Source organism: Chamaea fasciata, unplaced genomic scaffold (assembly GCF_029207755.1).
Source record: "Chamaea fasciata isolate MVZ Bird 193981 ecotype frontalis unplaced genomic scaffold, bChaFas1.0.hap1 SCAF_6, whole genome shotgun sequence".
Lineage (NCBI taxonomy): Eukaryota > Metazoa > Chordata > Aves > Passeriformes > Sylviidae > Chamaea > Chamaea fasciata.
This window is the reverse complement of record NW_027094091.1, coordinates 32050353-32068879: the sequence shown is the minus strand read 5'-3', so window position 1 is coordinate 32068879 and position 18527 is coordinate 32050353. Positions and strand designations below refer to the sequence as shown.

The 18527-nt window shown below is 45.9% G+C and overlaps 1 protein-coding gene across 1 annotated transcript in view; it reads right to left on the bottom strand.

The window, feature by feature from the left end:
* ENPP6 (ectonucleotide pyrophosphatase/phosphodiesterase 6) overlaps nucleotides 1-8457 on the bottom strand; it is a 32322-nt gene extending 23865 nt beyond the window's left edge. The window contains exon 1 of the mRNA XM_066185911.1: nucleotides 7980-8457. Within this exon, the coding sequence (XP_066042008.1) occupies nucleotides 7980-8235 (256 nt within the window). The 5' untranslated portion in view covers nucleotides 8236-8457. The remainder of the gene's footprint in view (nucleotides 1-7979) is intronic.
* Between the last annotated feature and the right edge of the window lie 10070 nt (nucleotides 8458-18527).

Here is an 18527-nt window from a genome sequence, read left to right as displayed (position 1 = left end):
CTGCTTACCTGAGGCCTGTGTCTCAGGAAGACCCTAGACCTTCTTGGAAGACATCAATAATCAACCAATTAAACTCTTCCTTGAGTTGCTCCTCCCAATATTTGTCATCAGTAAACACTGTTCAAAAGTATGCCTGATCTGTAATTTTATTTTTGACCTTTGTTAATCTTCAACCATGGCTATTCTGAGTCTTGCTCACTAGATTGAAAAGCCCTGGAATAACTGGCATTTTTGCCCCTGCCATTTCCCCTCCAGGATACTCGTACACAGAATCAAGGCCATTTCTCAAGTTTCTTTTGGGTCACCTGTCTAACTCTTCTTTATATCCTGTTTTCACTTGTTTTCTCCAGTTTAAGAAAATTACCTTTGGTGTGCTTCTTTTGAATCATTATCAAAATAGCAACATTTAGAAGTGTTAGGTGTTAGAGAGTCACCATAACATTCCAAATTTATTACTTCTTCCATTACTGCAGCTTTCCTCTGTAATAAAATGTTATTTTAAAAGTTTCAAAAATAGAAACAGGACAGAAAGCAATTTCAGTATACAGATGTCACTATTTAAACTCACTGCATTGTAGTAAAAATTACTTCTTCCTCAAGCAAGAGAGGAAAACAAAGGGGGTATAGTTCCCAAGAATATGATAACTGCTGTATCCTTCTGGAGGAGAGCCAGCAAAAGCATTTGCAAGTCTGCATGCTACAGCTTACTTGGACACCACACTTCATACAGCATTTGTCTAAAGCACATTCCCATGTCTCTAGGCACTTTTGTCAGCATTCAAATGAATCTCTACAAAACAAAGACAAAATTTAAAAAACCAGCAAAACACAGTCACTTGGCCCCCCAGAGCAGCAGCACAGTAACACTGAGTGCTGTGCACCCTGCTCTGGCTGCCTGTGAGATCTGGAAACCAGAGTGTGACCTCCTGGGGCATTTGCCGTCTCTGAACTGAGCAAATCAGATTTATCAGAGAACCCACAGTGTGTGTATTCACCAATGCAGCAAAGGTACCATAATCTGATGGGGAACATCAGGACATGCATTTAGCTAAATGTACTATTCAGTATTATATATATGCCTTGTCACTATGGTGGGACCTTTCCTCTCCTGTCCCACCGTGATGTCCCCACTCTCTGGAAAGTGACAAGAGCCAGGGGGGCAGATGCAAACACAGGCTGCCACAGGGCTATACAGTCTGGGGAAGAGTTAAGTTCCTCCATGCAAACAGCTGAATGACTTGCCTTGGGAAATGCTCCGCTCACACTGCTTCCCATGAGGATGAAGAAAGCAGGAATTAAAAGTCAGCAGCACCATATTCCTGTTCTGTAGCAGATATAGTGGTTGCTGTCCCCAGGAACTGAGCTTTGATATATGCCCTGCTCTATTGTTCCCCTGATGGGTCTCACCTGCTCTGCTTTGAAGAGAAAGACCACAGGATAAAAACAAAACCCATGTGCTAAACCCTAAGTAGCCTGGATAAGGACAGAGCTCATGAGAAGTCTGGGGGGACACTGGCATGGGCAGAGTGGCCCTGCCATCTGCAGATCCCCAAGTAAAAACAGTACGTGCATGATGTGCATGGCCAGCCCATGTTCCAAAGGGGTCTGCTGGCAAAGTCTTTCCAAATTTTTATGACCTCTATTATCAGACAGAGCCAAAGCATGAACTCCTTTGCCTGCATCAGGCAAAACTTTGCAATTCAAGTAGGATCACATCAAAAAGCACAGAAAAAATCTCTCCTATACACAGCATTATTTTTTCCCTAAAGGGGATTCATTCAGTAAGAGCTTGAAACTCTCAATTCAATGTTTTCATCATGGGACCAGGGCTGGGGTACACAAAAAGTGCTAATAAATCATCCAGCTGAGGTTTTGCAGATGCTTTCTTGCGTGGGAAGTCAGATCTTGTGACCCTGGAGAGCCAGGACTCCAAGCTGTTGACTGTTCTCCTGAATTGTGGTGGGCTCAGGGACCACTCTAGGACCCCTGAACCCCCAGAGCTTGGTGTGGCTCAAGGGCACTGAAGCTCCAAGCACTGGACAGAACAATGGACAAAGCCGCTGCCTGCACTATTAGACAGAGTATGAGCCTCTGGCAGTGACTTCAGCTCTGGGCTAACAAATACTTTGATACGTGAATATCTACTTAGCTAACAACTGGTAGTAGGTACAGTAGTTGTGAGCTGTGAGATTGTAGCTACTAAGAAGGAAAAACCTCTGTATTTCAATTTGTAGCATTGTGAACTTAAGTTAAAAAAAAATCTGTTCTCCATTTTAGAAATGTTTCCTTTTTTTTTTTTACCAGGTAGAAAGCAAACACAGATTTTTGCAATAATTTTTGTGTGAAAGAGAAAAATCTTGACACTTGGCATTGCAGCCTTTCTGCAGGTGGTGAGTAAACAAACTGAGAGGAAGAATGTGAAAATGAAAATCCTCCTGGTTCCCACTATTTTTTCCAGCCTGTTCTTGCTGGGATAGAACCCTTTCCCTGCCAGTTAATAGTATTACCACAGACTTACGCATGCTTTTTTGCTTCCCAACACAGAGTTTTAGAAATAGAAAGCTAATGAATCCAAGAAAAGGAAGAGATTTAATTTCAGAGCTGTATATCACAAACAGAAGCTTTCCAATCTCTGCTGATGCTGGTATCTCTAGCTGTTTGAGAGGACCAAAAAGAAAAAAATCATTTTCTGTTGTCACTCACGTGCACTTTGTGTCCTTTTGGATTTTTTTTTTGAGCTTGGACAGTGAAGCAGAGATAGTTTTAGTTAATGTGTATGTAATAACTTTCCCTGTTGTACTCCTATCCTTCCATCTTTTATGCCTCAGAAAAGATGAAGGCATCACTTACATAGTTAAAAGCTTGCTTAACTGCTGAACAGAAGTTGTCAGCATCCTTTTCTGGACCAGTCCAGAGTCAGGATGCCATTAACTGTGGAGAAGAAAAAAAGTCATCCATTAGAACCATCACCAGGCTGGGCTTCCTTCAGGTACTGAGTGGACGGAGCCTGGAGCTGCTGTACTTTTAATCAGGAAACCTCTCACAGTAAACAGTAAGTATACTAGTATGTGTGCACATCAGCCAGACTCCAGAGGATGCCAGGGTTGGGAGCCCAAAGGGTATTTTCTCCCAGAAAACATGGAATAAATGGGGTGCATTGTACATGGATTTGCTGTGCTCAGGGGAGAACAGATGTAGACTGTTGGACTTCGGCATCATCCACCAAAGCCCCTCAGCAGTTACGTATGCCAAAGTCAAGAATGAGGAGTGAAGGGAAGATTGTTGAAACCTGGAAGATGGGTGAAATCTTCAGTCTGGCAGAGTGGACCTTGATGTCACCTATCCATGGGAGCTCTGCCATGTCACCCCATTCCCTACTGCTATGGAGAGGAGGAGGTGATGGCATTTGTAGAGACAAACGGCAGTGGCTGAGAAAACACCACACACCACCCCTGTATTATAGACAAGTGCCAAACACATCATCGCTGCGTTACAGCTAATCTGGGACACCTTTGCAAAGGCCACAGCCTTCACTCTGGATGAAGGAGACTGAAACACCCTCTAGTCTTCCTCCTCCTTCACCCCTCAAGCTTCAGGGGACCTCACAGCCCCTCTGCCACTTATTTAAGATCAGGTCCTGTCCAAAGAGGCCCATGGAGGCTCCTTGCTGGCTCCTCTCCAAGCAGTTCCCCACCCATCTCTGCAATCAGGGGCTCCCTTTGCTTCCCATGGAGGCCAAGTGAAATATGACTCTTGGATGTGGGGCTGCACAGCAGACCAGGCAGCTGGCACATCCACATGGATGATCTGCCAGAAAGACTTCATTTCTAGTTATGATCTTGGAAAACAAATCCCTTTTGGATCTCTATCTCACATGTGTCATTGTCTGTTCATGTTTATGCTGGATGGAAATGTGAGGTGCCCCTGAGTACTCTCAGCTGGGGGAGACTTCAGGATAGCTGGGCTGCAGGGAGTCCATCACCCCTCCAACACTCACAGGTTGTCAGGTAAGGGAGACCCAACGAGAGCATGAGCAGCTTTTCTTGACAGATATGGCACAAAGTGCTCTGAAGCAGTAACTCCTGCTTGCAGTTGTTTCAGGGGAGACCTCAGACTTTCCACCGAACTTGACATGAGAGCTCCCTGCAGATCCAGGCCACAGCAGGGAAAGGGAAATACTAAAAACTCCCCACAGGATAACAACCCGAGTTGGCTTGTGGTCTTAATTCCTTCCTTTCCAAAACAAACAGCACATGGGATGATTAAGGGAGCCTTTTAGCATAGACTCATTTGGACTCTTTCTTCCCTCCTTTGCCAAGCCCACAAAGAGTGCTGCAAAAGCTCTGTCACAGCTGCAACATCTCCTTTTATCTAACTCTCCATTTCATGTTTTTCAGGGCAACAATTGCAATATTGTAACTGCACCATGGCGAGCCAGGGCACCAGGCTAAAACCACCTAAAAACAAGTCTTTCTGCCACAGTAGAAGCCAATACTAAGAAACATGGCATAAAGGAAGTTGTCAGAGAACTCTGCTTTCAAAGAGCTGGATTTTAAGCTAGCACATCCTTGAGCTACCTTGCACAGCACCAGGTTTTTGTAGCAAAACAGCTTCTCTGGTTGCTTGTCAGTGACATCCCTTTGCACCAGTCCTGCTTTGGCTTTTGTTTGATGCTTTTCAAGCAAACAGCAGGTCCTGATGCCATGCCCTGGCTTGCAGGAAGACGAGCATCATCCCCAAACCTGAACTGGTGATTTTACATTTTTCTGTGCTCTGGTTTTCTTTCTCATAATTGTGGTAGATGTGCAGGAAAGGAAAAGACCTCCAAGCAGGCTCTGGGCTTTGGGATGAGGCTTTCTGGGTGACTTGGGGAAGCTTCAGCAAACATCTTCTCACAGGTTAACAGCAGCAGGAGGGGGACCCATGAAGAGCTCTGCCATAGCACTGCAGCACGGCATGACCACAAGCAAGTCACCTCCCTCCCATGCTTCCCTTCCAAAATTTCACCAGGCTGGACCCTATCTGTCCTGCTGTATCAGCACTTCACCCAGCACCTCACCTCAGCAGAAAGGGCTGTGTTAGCATATGTTAGTTAGTTAGTTGCTTTTCGATACGTGGCCCTTGGTCAACAGTTATGGCTATATCTCTTTGACATCTGCACTGAGAAGTGCTAGGGCCAATGCTGCTGATCTCTATAACCTCTGCCTGCAGGTCTGGGCAGGAGGAGAACGTGAGTTCATGTCTGAGGAGACTGACCTGTCCCAACAGGGATGGCATCTGAGGGGCAGAGTCCACTGTCCTCCTCCAAAGCCACAGAAATGAAGGAGAACTTCTCTCATTTAGTAACAACTCAGCCACTCTGGAGTCATGAAGGTTGCACAGATGTGGGGTGAAAGGCAGCCAGCAGAAGGGAAAGGCCTTGCTCACAAGAATGAGTAGAGGCAAGTCAGATACACACAAACTACAACACTTTCATGTATGTGTTGTCCAAGACCTGGCAGCCATGAATGCTCCTGAATGGATGTGGAGCCATAAGGCCTTGTGAATGAGCAATGAAAGAAGGGACAGGAGTATTTATCAAAACAAAACCAAAACAAACAAACAAGCAAACAAACAAAAAAAAGAAAAAAAAAGAAAAAAAAGAAAAAAAAATCAAAGTGGGATATAATGAACAAGGGGTGGGAACGTGCAATTTTTTAAACTGGTTTAGCTGTAAGATGCCAATACACTACAAAGACAAATACAATGTCTTGGAAGTTAAAATATGACTTGGCAGCTCCTGAAACAGCAGTGTAGGACAAGACACAAAGAATAATTTGTTAATGATTTCCCAGGAAAAGTTGGGGCAGCATTTAACTGCAGACATCCCAGTCACAAACAGAAATAAAACCAGTTACAGTTGTGTCTGCCTGCAGCAGAGGAGATGCATGGCTGGTGAGATGTGATGAAAGCTTCCCCATGCCCATAGGGCAGCACAAGGGGGACAGCAGCTTGCCATTCCCTTAGCAGGTCACTATGGCATGATGTTTGTGTCACCCTGCCACGCTGAATTTTTTCCAAAACCTGTCCCAGCCTTGCAAATTTAATGGATGCAGACTGAACACAGCTTAACACTACATCTGCCACATGCTCTGCACTCCCAACACCACCACCCCCTAAAACCTCCTTTCAGTGGAAATGGCACCATGGCCCAAAAGGGTAGGAACAGTACAGCTGGGGGATTTACCCTGCTGTCATGCAGGGTCATGGGGTCCACTAACACCCCACGGGCTCAAAGGCAGCCTTGGTTCTTCCTCTGGGCAACGTTCATCACCTAAACTTAGTTCTCAATTGCTTCCTGACCTACTTATTACTACTGTGACTCATGTGTTAGGAAGGTGAATTGCTATTTGCAATTAAACTGTATTTGTGTTGGTATCTTATCATTAAGTCCGGAAGAATTGCAAGGAGAGTTGAGTTTGGTCTCACAGACTGTCTTAGTGCTTCAGGCTGAGACGCAGAACTCTACTAAAAATATGAAAAGTCCAGTAGTGGTGTTTCATCACCTAAAACAAAACTCCTTCTTTGAGAATTCAAAGTAGGAGGTTTTCAAAACTCCTCTAAAGGTTCAGGATTATAGACTTCACTTCATGTATACACATGTAATAGGAGTGATGACTAAATGTGGTTAGGAGCAAAGTGTCACTCATTTTTCTTCTTCAAACAGCTCCATCCAAAGGTTTTTTGCACTTATAAAGTGTTAGGTCAGTTTGCCTATGTACACCTAAAGAACAGGGCCCGGAGTGGAACACCTCTATTTGTAACCACGACATTTATTCTGCACTCATACATTGGCACGAAATAACGAAAAAGAATCAAAACCAACCCTGTCATGGTTTTATATTCTTCTCTGATGAGAGATGAGCAAGAGAAAAGCATTTCTCTAGAGAGAGAGAAGGAAGAAGGGGTTAAGCAGTTTCAAAACAAGCTGGGCACAACTGATGTCAGATTTTTGTTTTACAATGGCGTCTATTTGCTTTCCCAGCAAGCAGTATATGAATCACTGGGCACTGCATTGTTCCAAAAATAGCAGAAGATGCCACATATCTTAGAAGAGGATAGATTTTGTTACTCCTCCTCATTTGGTGGAAAGTTTTGTTTATTAAATAACTCCAGAGAGAAATCCAAATAGAAACTCCAGAAAAAAAAATCTGTTTGGTTGGGTTTTTTTGCTTAACTTTTGCTTCCTTGGTGTCTGTCTCTGAAGGAATTGGCCCAGCTCTACTTTTTGCACCTTCCTAGTGTCACTGTATTCATGTTTCTCCACATAAGATTAAAAGCAAATCAGCATCATGAAAACTGTAACTGTCCTCTTAATTTCCTAAAAGCCTCCCCAGGACATTCTGAAAAACTGCAGGAGTGTGAAAGCAAAAATCTTAACTGCTTTTCTATTTGGCTATTTTGAATTATTACAGATATGAGGACTTAGATCAAAGCTAAGAAAACAGAAAAACAGTTTAAAAAGAAATGTAATGCTGAACTTGCCAAAACAGACCTGCTGACTGAACGTAAGTTCTTAGTGTAGCCACACTCAGTTCACATGCATTTTTAGTAAAGCCCCTGAGCAGTTTCTGTATTCATTTCCCAGGCATTCCCAGTCGTTTCAATGTACATGCAGTAGCCCCCATTGGTGCTCACATCAGGGAGCCCTTGTGGCGTGATGCTGAGGTGGCAGCAGGTAGGGACCAGCTACACCTTGGATGAGCAAAAGAGAACTTCAAAAACTAGCTGCAGGTGGCATTTCCAAGTTTGGAACACATTTCAGAGAAACAATTCTGGGCTGTAATGCCACAGCGCTTTTAAACTCTCAGCTAAAAGCACGACTTGTGTTATTTTTATATCTTCTTTGGAAGAAAAAGTCACGGGGAGCTGCCTTCCACCTCGGCACAGGGAGCTGGCAGCTTTGAGGAGCATCACATCATAGAAATACAAGTACTCACCCGTCATCAGTGTGTAGTAATTTGGGTAAGAGAGGCTGGGGAAGTCTGGGGTCATGTAATCCACCTTCACGCCCATGTTCACAATGTCTCGGAAGCCCGGCAGACCCTCCAGCTCGCTGTCATCAATGTAGTCGAAGCGAAAGCCATCGAGCAGGAACACCAGGAGCTTGCGGTGGCCCGAGGAGGCGGCGGGAAGCGGCAGGAGGGCGGTGAGGGCAGTGGCCAGGAGGGCGGCGAGGAGGCTGCGGCTCTCCATGGCAGACGGCAGCGAGGGATCTGCGACGGCTCCGGGGCCGGACCTGGCACTGTTGTCCCCCTCCCGCTTCCAGCGCCCGCGTTAAAGCTACAGCGCTGCCCCGAGCCGCGGGCGTGGGAGGTCACAGGTTAATTGCAAGCAGATGATTAACCTCGAGCTGAGGGAAGAGCTTGGTATTTCCCAGCTGCAGGAAGAAAAATGCTTGGCAGCGATGGGGACCACACAGCATAAAAGTAAGCGGAGCCTCTAGGGACGCTCCGCAGACACTGCCGAGGCAGTGCGGGCACGCTGCCTCCGGCGCGCTCCCACCGCCGGCACGGAGCGGAGCCCGCTCCTCCGGCCGGCCCAGCCCACCGCAGCGCCGGGCTGCGGCTCGCAGGGGTCTCGCAGAGAGGGGCTGCAGCCTTTGAAACACAGCCTCACATCTCCAGCAGCGCGAACGCGGGCTTTCTTCTCACCGCTCCGGCAGTGCCTTCTGATAGAACTCAGAGCGAGATTAAGACTAAGCATCTCCCCAGCTGGGAAGTGCAGTGTGTGGGAGTTGAGGTCCAGCATTTCGATGGCACGGCGGTACCGCAGAGCACCAGCTGAGCAAGCTCACCTCTCTCTACATGGATGCGAGTCCCTGCAAAGGTCCCTGTCCTCTCTGCTTCCTCTGTGCTGCCCTGGGACTAATTTAGATCCTGATGCACCAGCAGAAAAATCTAGCTTCAGCTAGCTTTTTAAATCCAGCTGCATTTATTTTCTGGCTGTTGATATTATTTAGATATTCATTGCTGGATGGTGCCTAATTTCATATTAAAAACGAAAAAATGTTCACATTTTAGTCATGAATCACCACCAGGTTCTTCTCCTTCACAGAAACCTAACTGTAACTCTAATGCAATGCTAGCACCTGTTGTACATCATAAACTGCACACTGCTTGCTTTACTTGCATACCTCCATAGCATTGTGTAACTGTGGAAAATGCCCTTTGCAGATGTTTCCACCTGGGAAAGGTTGCTATACTTGGCCACCACCCCAGTGTGGGTGTCTGAACTTCTCTTTGCTCCTTACAAAGCTCCCAATTGCACATCCAGTTACCTCTTACCAAATACTGGGCTGATGCAGGCTCAGCAAGTAAAAGGGCTCAGCTCTTTTACCCCCGAACACTTATTTACCCCCTTGCAAGCCCACCTGGTGTCCTGGCTTGCCTTTTGCACAATGTTGTACTGGGTGCTGGTGTCCATGAGCCAGAGCTGCTGCCTCTAGGTCACTGCTTCCAGAACATGGCTGGAGATGTGCTGTCCATGCCCTCCTCCCACAGGCCTTCCAGCTCAAGAAAGAAGATGCCCTGTCAGGGAAGGGGTGCTGGGGCTTTCCGTAGGAGGTAGTCATTCCAGGAAGGTGGAAGAGAATGGGAGCCTACAGCCAAGCAGAACTACTCAGGCCCTTCAGTTGCCTGTGCTTGTGTTCACCTTCTCAGTAAAATTCCTCATGTTTCCTCCCTATCAGTGGATTAATGCATTCTTCATGGACATCTCCCTCTTTGTGATGTGCCCAGCCACTTTTTTTTCTTCCCTTTTTTTAAATGTACCCCTTTTTCCATTCCCATCTTGGAGTCCAGCACTTGGGGACGTACTCTCACAACAGTTAAACCCTGAGCCAAGGACTTGGAGCATTTCTAAGCTCCAGGTCAGGGAACGTTAAAGCAACATAGAGAACTAACCCTTCAGGGCTTTATCCCTCTTCATGTAACATTGACTTTTGAAGCCTTGCATTGCTAGCTATCACCACCTTGACGACTTTAATTCTGTGTTTTGACTTTTCTTATCTTGCTTGGCTGTAGTCAATTTATTTTCTCACAGTGCAGCAGCAGTTTTCTCAGCAAAAACCAACCTGGGGTCACAGAGGAGTCCTGTACTTCATGTCAGAGACACCTGAGCTCTGGAGCCATCCATAAAACTTCTTGCCCATGAGAGAGAAATCTGGATTGTGGTCCCCTGGGATGATAAAAGGTCCCAGTCCCCTGAGCAGACATTGCCTGGGAGAGACAGGTGGTTCTGGCACACTCTAGCCTGAACTTTGAAGGAAAACACACAAATCTTGCCACACGAGGAAAAGCCACAAGGCTGCGTGACCCAGGCAGTTGTTCTGTGTCCTGAGAGTGTCCCAGCCCGTACAAGGCTGCTACTGCCCTGCCCTCAGGGACCAGGCTGCAGCTGCACACCAGGCTGCTGGGCGACGTGACAGCCTGGGCAGTGGTGGGGGCAGCTGCCCGCCTGAGGGATGGCACGTGCTGTGTGTCACACCTATCGAGAGTCAGCGCTCTTCTTAGCCATCTCCAGACTCTGCGAGGTCTCAGCTGAGGATCTGCCGCTTCATCTGCCTCCTGAAGGGAATATGCATATCCCCCTCCTGCTGCCCCTGGCTGGACTTCCAGGATGAGAGGTAGCCCTGCAGAACTTGTGTTCAGAGACAGCACTTCTCCTAGCGCTTACTGTGGATTTTCACTATAGCAAAAGCTGTATGTTAAGGGCTTGGAGCGACCTGTAGTGTCATGTCTTGGCCAAGTCACTGTGGTAATTTATTATGTCCATACTTACGCATGAACTCAGAAACAAGTCCAGAAATGAGGAGGGAAATATTATTATGCACCTCTTGGCAGATACATGAGGTCATTCTCATTGATGTTTTGGCTTGTCCTCTATTGTGTGGCCTCTGGGTTTACCAGCAGGGCTCAGTAGGAACAGCAGCTTCCGCCTGTGAAGGAATGGGACAATAAGGGAGAGACAGTAAAATGTCTGAGATGGACTCTCACTTTGCAAGGATGACCAGGTTTTTGAAGTGGTTAGACCAAGAAGCCAGGCTTCCATCATAAGATGGTACAAAATATACATCTTAACATTTTACGGCATTAAGAAATAATGCCTTCCTTTCAAAAGGGTTGCAATCTTTTATTTAACAGCCCCTTAAGAGACAGCTCTATCTGAGCTGACAGAGTGGCATGAGCAACAATGGGTGCAAGGTACCAGAGCTCAAAGTCTGCCTTAAGAGTTGGAGATTTACAGGTTCCCGCTCAAAAAATAAGAGTAAGGCCTGAGAGGGGTTAAAGGACTAGTGAGCCATGTAACCATGATTCTGTATAATACCAACTTGTGTTTTGACAGACAATCCCCCTGAAGAGTGGGACTGGAGCCAAACAGTCTAGCTTGGCAGAGACAGATCCTAGCAATACACTTCATTCATGCCAAGCAATGTTGATTTGCTTTGGTTCACATTCATTTGTAAGCACCCTGTCTGCACAAAGCCCCAGATGGCTGTGGAGACTCCAGCACAACAATATTTTGATACAAATGCTCCTACAAAAGCTATCAGAGCCTGAGCTGGTGTCCAGGGACAACGGCCCTCACTAGTTAGCTGTTAGACAGGGTTTAGGAAGAAGCATGCATAAAGGAAAGAAAATCCTTTAACTCAAATTGAACATGAGGAGATACCCCATTGATCCAAATTTGTTTGAGAAAAGATCTTCAACCACTTAGGTTGTTCAAGAAATCCTCTTGGCAAAATCTGCCTCCAGTGTCCTTGAACCAATCCTTCTTTTTTTTTTTTTTCCCCAGTCCTACAGAAATAACAAACATGACAATAGAAATGAAAGAAAATTCTCTGGGCTCACACTAATAGTTCAATTTGCCTTGTCAGATATACCAGCCTTCCTGGCAGCACAACTCTGTGCTCTTGGGTCCAGTAGCACATGCAAGAACAGCAGCTGCTAAAAGTAAAACATCCTTTCCCTTTTCCCCAGTGAACTAGAAAATCTAAGAGGAAAACTTGTCCTTCTTTCTCTTCTGAACAAAAGATAAGAAATCGTAACTTGGCTCATTGTTAGCCTGTAATTCCTTTTCAGTTCCTGTTTTCCTTCACACACAGTAGTAGTTGAACACTTTGGCCAGTACAGCCTGACTTACTAGTTTGGTTGTTTCTTTTCTGTCATTAGAGAAGTAGGCAGGGCACATCCAGACATAAAAGCCTTGAGCTGCTTGCATTTCCTTGAAGAGGAAGAGGGTTTGTGCCTGTCTGAAGTTTTAATTCTGCTGGTCTAAGGTTCTTCTTCCTCTCCTGCCCACCAAACCTAGGATAAAAAAAGTCACAGGCGGTACTAGCCCCTCTGCTGACTTCCACAGAAAACCTCTGGCAATATGTGTATCATCCTTCTGAGCTGACAGAAGGTCTTACCTTGGTAGAAGTAACTGGCTGCAGCGGTTTAGTACCAGTTTCTTTGCTCCTGCCGTGTGCATGCTCACAAATGCTTTTGCATGGAGGTGTGCACTAGGCAAGGCATCTGCTGCTCCTTCAGATCTTCCTGGGTGATACTTTATGTCAAGTTAGTTATTTCTATGATCTTGTGCTGTGCAATAGTCCAGTCACAAGGAATTCAAGGCATAAGAGATGTGTTGCTCTTGCTGTCAGTCATGTACAAATGTATATGATAAAGTCACACACTTGTTAGATACAGAGCATTTCAAAGCCAGAAAGTCCAGCTTTCCTGGAGAAAAGCAGTGATCTTTCACTGTTTCTTGAGGCAAAGTTTTCCTCTAACTTACCAACTGATATGAGACTTGCCTTACTGAAAACATTCACATGCTGAATAATGAGTACATCAAAGTGGGACAGTGACCACCCTGATTGACGGCCAGGGGCTGTTTAATGTTCTTTGAAGTGCCTCAGTTCAGGAAATTGTGATGTTTAGAGAGCACCTCTCCAAATCTCTTACTCTGTCCTTCACTACAACAGTCACAAGTCATATCAATAACTTTTCTAGTTGAAGAATGTCTCTTGGAGAAGAAGAAATTTAATGAACTAGTGGAGACCCCTCAATGGCTCCCAGTTTTCTTGCAAGGAGCTGCATGGGCTTGGTGCATCACTGTCAGCACTGCTCTCTGAATGCTCCCTGACAATGGTCTCCTTGGGAGACAGGCTGGGCTTTCATTAAATGTAACTAGAATGAACAAAGAGAGTGGCTCTTCACACCATAGAACTATTTGGGGGTGCGAGGCCTTTTCCCTGGAGATTCTGGCTGTTAAAACATAGGTGGGACAAATTCACAGGAAGACAGTGCACCCAGGGCTGGTAAACACAAACAGCACTGACTCCAGCCATCCTAGAACTTTATGTTCTTACAGAGGGTGAACAGCAATATTTAATCAGTGGGAGAACATTTCCAGTGTTTTGCTTAGTACCTCTCTTAACTCAGTGTTGTATGATCACTACCCAGACTTCCAAGAACACCTTCTCTTAAAGGTTTCTCTTGGGCAGTAACTGTAGCTCACTCTCACCCACTTTACACAGATATCTGAGCTGCTGCAGTGGACATTCACGGAGAGGAGAGGAGAGGAGAGGAGAGGAGAGGAGAGGAGAGGAGAGGAGAGGAGAGGAGAGGAGAGGAGAGGAGAGGAGAGGAGAGGAGAGGAGAGGAGAGGAGAGGAGAGGAGAGGAGAGGAGAGGAGAGGAGAGGGAGAGGGAGAGGGAGAGGGAGAGGGAGAGGGAGAGGGAGAGGGAGAGGGAGAGGGAGAGGGAGAGGGAGAGGGAGAGGGAGAGGGAGAGGGAGAGGGAGAGGGAGAGGGAGAGGGAGAGGGAGAGGGAGAGGGAGAGGGAGAGGGAGAGGGAGAGGGAGAGGGAGAGGGAGAGGGAGAGGGAGAGGGAGAGGGAGAGGGAGAGGGAGAGGGAGAGGGAGAGGGGAGTTGCGGGGCCAGCAGCAAGGGGGATATGTCTCCAACAGGACTGAACACAGTCAGTGCTGCCTGATGTCAGCCCCCTGTATCAGCCAGCTGCTGCCCAGTGGGAGAGGCTGCACATCTGCACGCCTGAGGTGGGAAGGAGAGGATACAAATATCACTTCAAATGCACTCCTGAAAGAGGCCCCTAAGGAAAAGCATGTTTTATATAGCTAGTGTGGGTTGGAATAACAATTTTAATTTGAACCCTGCAGAGCCATGGAAGGTTATGAATTACTTCCTAGTGGTTGTGAAGGCAATTAAGAAAAATAAACAGTTCACCAGTGGGCTTAAACTCACTACACAGCGAACCTCTGCCACTGAGAGATATGTAGGAGCTCAGGTCAAGAAACACCGGGAAGCCTGCACCAGGTGATGCCTGTGTGTGACACAAGACCACCCCCTCTCTGACCCCATGATGTGTCAACCTGAGCACAGGACTGTCCAGCTCAAGGGACGGGTGTCATTGTCTTGGGCTGAAACCAGTCTTCACCCCTTCCAAAGAATTTTGGATGGATATCAACCCATCTTCACCACCACTATTTCCCCAACATTTATAACTCACGTCTCTGCAACATTACTGCCTAATTGGCCCAAGACTGTGCTTGTCTGATCATCAGTGTCCTGTAACACAGGAGATTTTATCTCATTGATTAAATATGCCTAGTGCAATGTATTTCTCTGTCAAAACCAGAGAAGTTAAGTTTGCTAAGTTAGCAAAACCAGACGGTCAGTCCTAAGCACCTGGATATTGTATATTCTACTTCATCTCTACTGTGTGGTCATTTGTTGTATGGTAGGGGACTGTGGTGAAGGATTTTATTGCTATTTTAGAAACAGGGGTCAACATGTAATGGGGTGAGTGGCAAGCTAAGCAGGTTGATCAAGATTACTTAGTTTATTTAGTATAAAAAAAACCCCTTATAATCATCCAAATAGAGTAGGTGTTACTAATTCTGCTGTGCCGTGACACTAACATGTTCCTCAGGACTTGAACTCAACACATCCATTCATATGCCAGTGGCTCCTCCAAGAAAACAACAGGGTATTCTGCACATCCACCAGTGCCTTGCACAGCAGTTCCTGCTTGAGCATCAGCCTTGAAAGATGAAAGTATGAGATAAAAGTCTAACAATCTTGCACAATCTTACAGCCGTCTAGTGCTAGTCAAACGTAGACCCATTTAAGCAAAGTATTTGGGTTTCAGATTTTCCCATTAAATGAAGGATAATTTGAGAGGTTAAAATATCTGGCAAATCAGTGTTCTGTTCTTACTTTCCAATAATAAAATATATTCTATGTTTGATCTTTCTGCTAGATTTCTACATGGAGCACAAAGAGACTTCAAATATTAGCTTGAACTTAGTATACCTACAAAGTAAACTATCCAGGTCTAGCATAAAATGTCATTTTAAAACTCAAAAATATTTGGCATTTGGCATCCTTTATAGCCCGGAGGTTATAGGGAGTTCAGCTTTAACTTTTGACATTAGTGCTTAAGAACTGAGGGAGTTGGGCTTGCATCATGATCTAATAAAGAAACAGGCCTTTATTCTGGCAGTAATTATTTAAGTTAACCTGAGAATATTTATAATTAGGCGCCAAAAGCTGGCTTCTGACAGGCTGCCTCAGCAAGCATGCCCTGTGCTGCAGAGAGCTTGCTGCCTACAGTTGCTCTTACTTTTTTTGGTGTGCCACTGCAAACTGTCCATCTTGACTTTCATATTTTTGATCTCATCAGTCCTGGCTTTTCATTACTGCATCTTATTCATTAGTAAGGCTATGCTAGAGGTTGAAATCCTCACCTGGAGGACACCGATTAAAGTCTCAATTTTGCCCATTGTTCAGAAACTACAAGTGTCTGGTTCTCATCTCGCTGACTGCTGAGTCACCTCTGGGGAATTCGCTCCCAGAGAGAAGAGACAGATGTTTTACAACCCAACCACTGTGTAAAGAAATATTTACATGATATCCAGCACATGATTTCCCAACTTCGGGTGTTTCTCCTTCAACAAGTTACAACTTCTCAAACGCAGTCTTATCTGCATCAGATTTTCTTACAGGTGAAGTCCCATCCCTGTCTAAGCACCATGGATAACGTCCTTCCCTATAAGAAGGCAAGGTCATATCTTTACATCAGGATCAGCATTACTTTCTCTCTCTAGCTGTGTGCTCAGGTTGGGAAATCCTAACATATTACTTATGGCTGGAGCTGGTCTCAGTGATAGCAGGAATCTTTTATCTGAGGACAGGAGCTAGAACAGCCCTCAGTCCTGGGGTATCTGATCTGATTTTTCCATCTGAGTACTCAGAGGTCTCTGTCTGAGACAAATTCCCTTGATTTCTGTCCTCATTATCTCTTACTGCAAGTCAAAGCAGACTTCATCAGGATTTCAGTGGATCTGGATGTTGCAGATAGGATGTTTAATCTGCTCTGAATTCACTGTGCCACATCTGCATCCTATTTCTGTTACCTTAACTTTGTGGCTTTGTATTACTGCTCTTCTCCACAGTACTGAGATTTATGATCACATCTTCCAATTCCAGTAGTGAAGACAGTCTGTCATTTGACATTCTTCTGCTCTCTGTCCCTTCTTAGAGATTTGAAGTGAAATCATACCTTTCTTTTCTCTGAAATATGTCCCCAGGGTGGAGGCTCCTATTTAGTGCTTTGTAAAAGTGCTTTTCTCTTCGTATGAACATCCTGAAGTCAGTATGTTTTCAATCAATCTCACCTTTTCTAGAAAGCAACAGTTCATGCTGCCAGGAGAAGCTGAAAACCTGAAGAGCCCCCACTTTCCTTTTCTCCTTCTTTATTAAATGACTCTGGACCCCAGGGGCCATTTTCTGCCTGCGGAGAGACCTCCCTGCCTCCAGCCAAGGGGATCCATCTTGTCCTGCTGTTTCAGACATCCTCTGGTGGCACAGCTTTTCCTCTAGCCCAGATAAGCCCGTGTGGACACTGGCAAACAAGCAAAGGGGGAGCATGTGTAAAACAGTCTGTGTGTGCACACTGTCACCCCTTTTGCCTGAGTGACTGGACACCGCACTGGGCTGCTCTTGAGTGCTCCCTTCAGCTAGAATGACTCAGAGCAGTTAAAGCTGTAAGTAGTTTTATGGTTTTCTTGGAGAAGAAGCTAAACAAAGCTCTGATTACCTGAAATGAAGAGAAATATAGAGTAGGAAGGCTTACTTCTTGGGCAGCCATCATCCCAGGGGATCCCAGAAGTCACAGTGCTTTGCATTCTTTCTGAGAAGTGCTTTTCTTCTGGTAGCCCTCCAACATCAGCTGCCTGATCTCTCACCTGTTCAGGGGGCAAGAAAGGTTGTCATAAAGCCAAATCACTTCAGGCTCTTGTTTCCCCATACTGTTCCCTGCAGCTATACCTGAGGCTGACATAGGGCAGGGAGGAGTGGGATGGGCTGGAAGGCACTGCACTGATCACCAACAGAGAAGCAGGTGAAATTGTGCCCTTTCCTCTGCTTAGGAGAACCAGTAAAAACTTTTCTTTGTCATCCTTCCTCTTTTATCACCAAAATAAATAGCACACAAAAATAGCACATGCATCTTGACAAAATGACCTGCTCTCACTGCCACTTTAAGTAGGCACCACAGAAAGTCATGGCTAAGTAGTTCATGTTCCCAAAGTTCATTTCCACCTTGTTTCCAGGGAATCCTGTGCTGCACCTGTGAGTGCTGGAGGCCACAACTGTTTCCTTGATATACTGTGGCAGAAGCAGTCAGCTCCTCCCCCACCCCCACTGCCACCCATCTCCATGTTTTTTTGAGTGAAAACAAGTTTGAAAAAATGGCTTCTTGTTTGCTACAGGTCAGGGCTAACCAGAACTGTGGTACTGGGTTCGGGACTGCATCCTGTTAGGCATGTCCCTGGCCACCTCCCATGCAGAGGAGTGGAAAAGCGTGGCTAAGGCCACATAGGCAGAGCAGAGGCAGCTGGTGGCCTGAAGTGGAAAGCACGGGCGGTTCCTCCAGCACCAGCCTGACGCCAACCAAGCTCTTTGCTCAGTCTGTTTTAATAGCACGTGGCTCATATTTTCTGTGTTTTTCCTCCTGACATTATGCTGATGTGTTAATCCACAGCATGGCAGCAAAAAACGTCTGAGATTTCCTGCAGTGCTGTCAGCTGCTGGAACTGGACACCCTGTAAAAACCTCCAGGGCCAATGACCCTCCGCCTCCATTTCCCCACAAGGGCTTGTTTTCCTTGGCACGGCCAAGATGTGCAGAACCTCATTCTGACGGTTTTTTGAAAGAAAAAATAGGTGGCAAAGTACTTTGCTCTTTCAAGGAAGTTTGGAAACTATGGAGAGCAACCATGTGAGTACTGAGTGTAGTTGTCCAGCTTCCAGCACAGAGTTGTAAATCATCTCCTGAATGGCTGTCACAAGCACACCAGATCACAACAAAGAAGCTATTTTTCTTTCATCAGGACTGCTCGTTCAGGATGCAGCACCACTGCTAATGCATTTAGCAGGTGCAAGAAACATTTGAAATGGATATCTTTTTTTCCAAGAAAT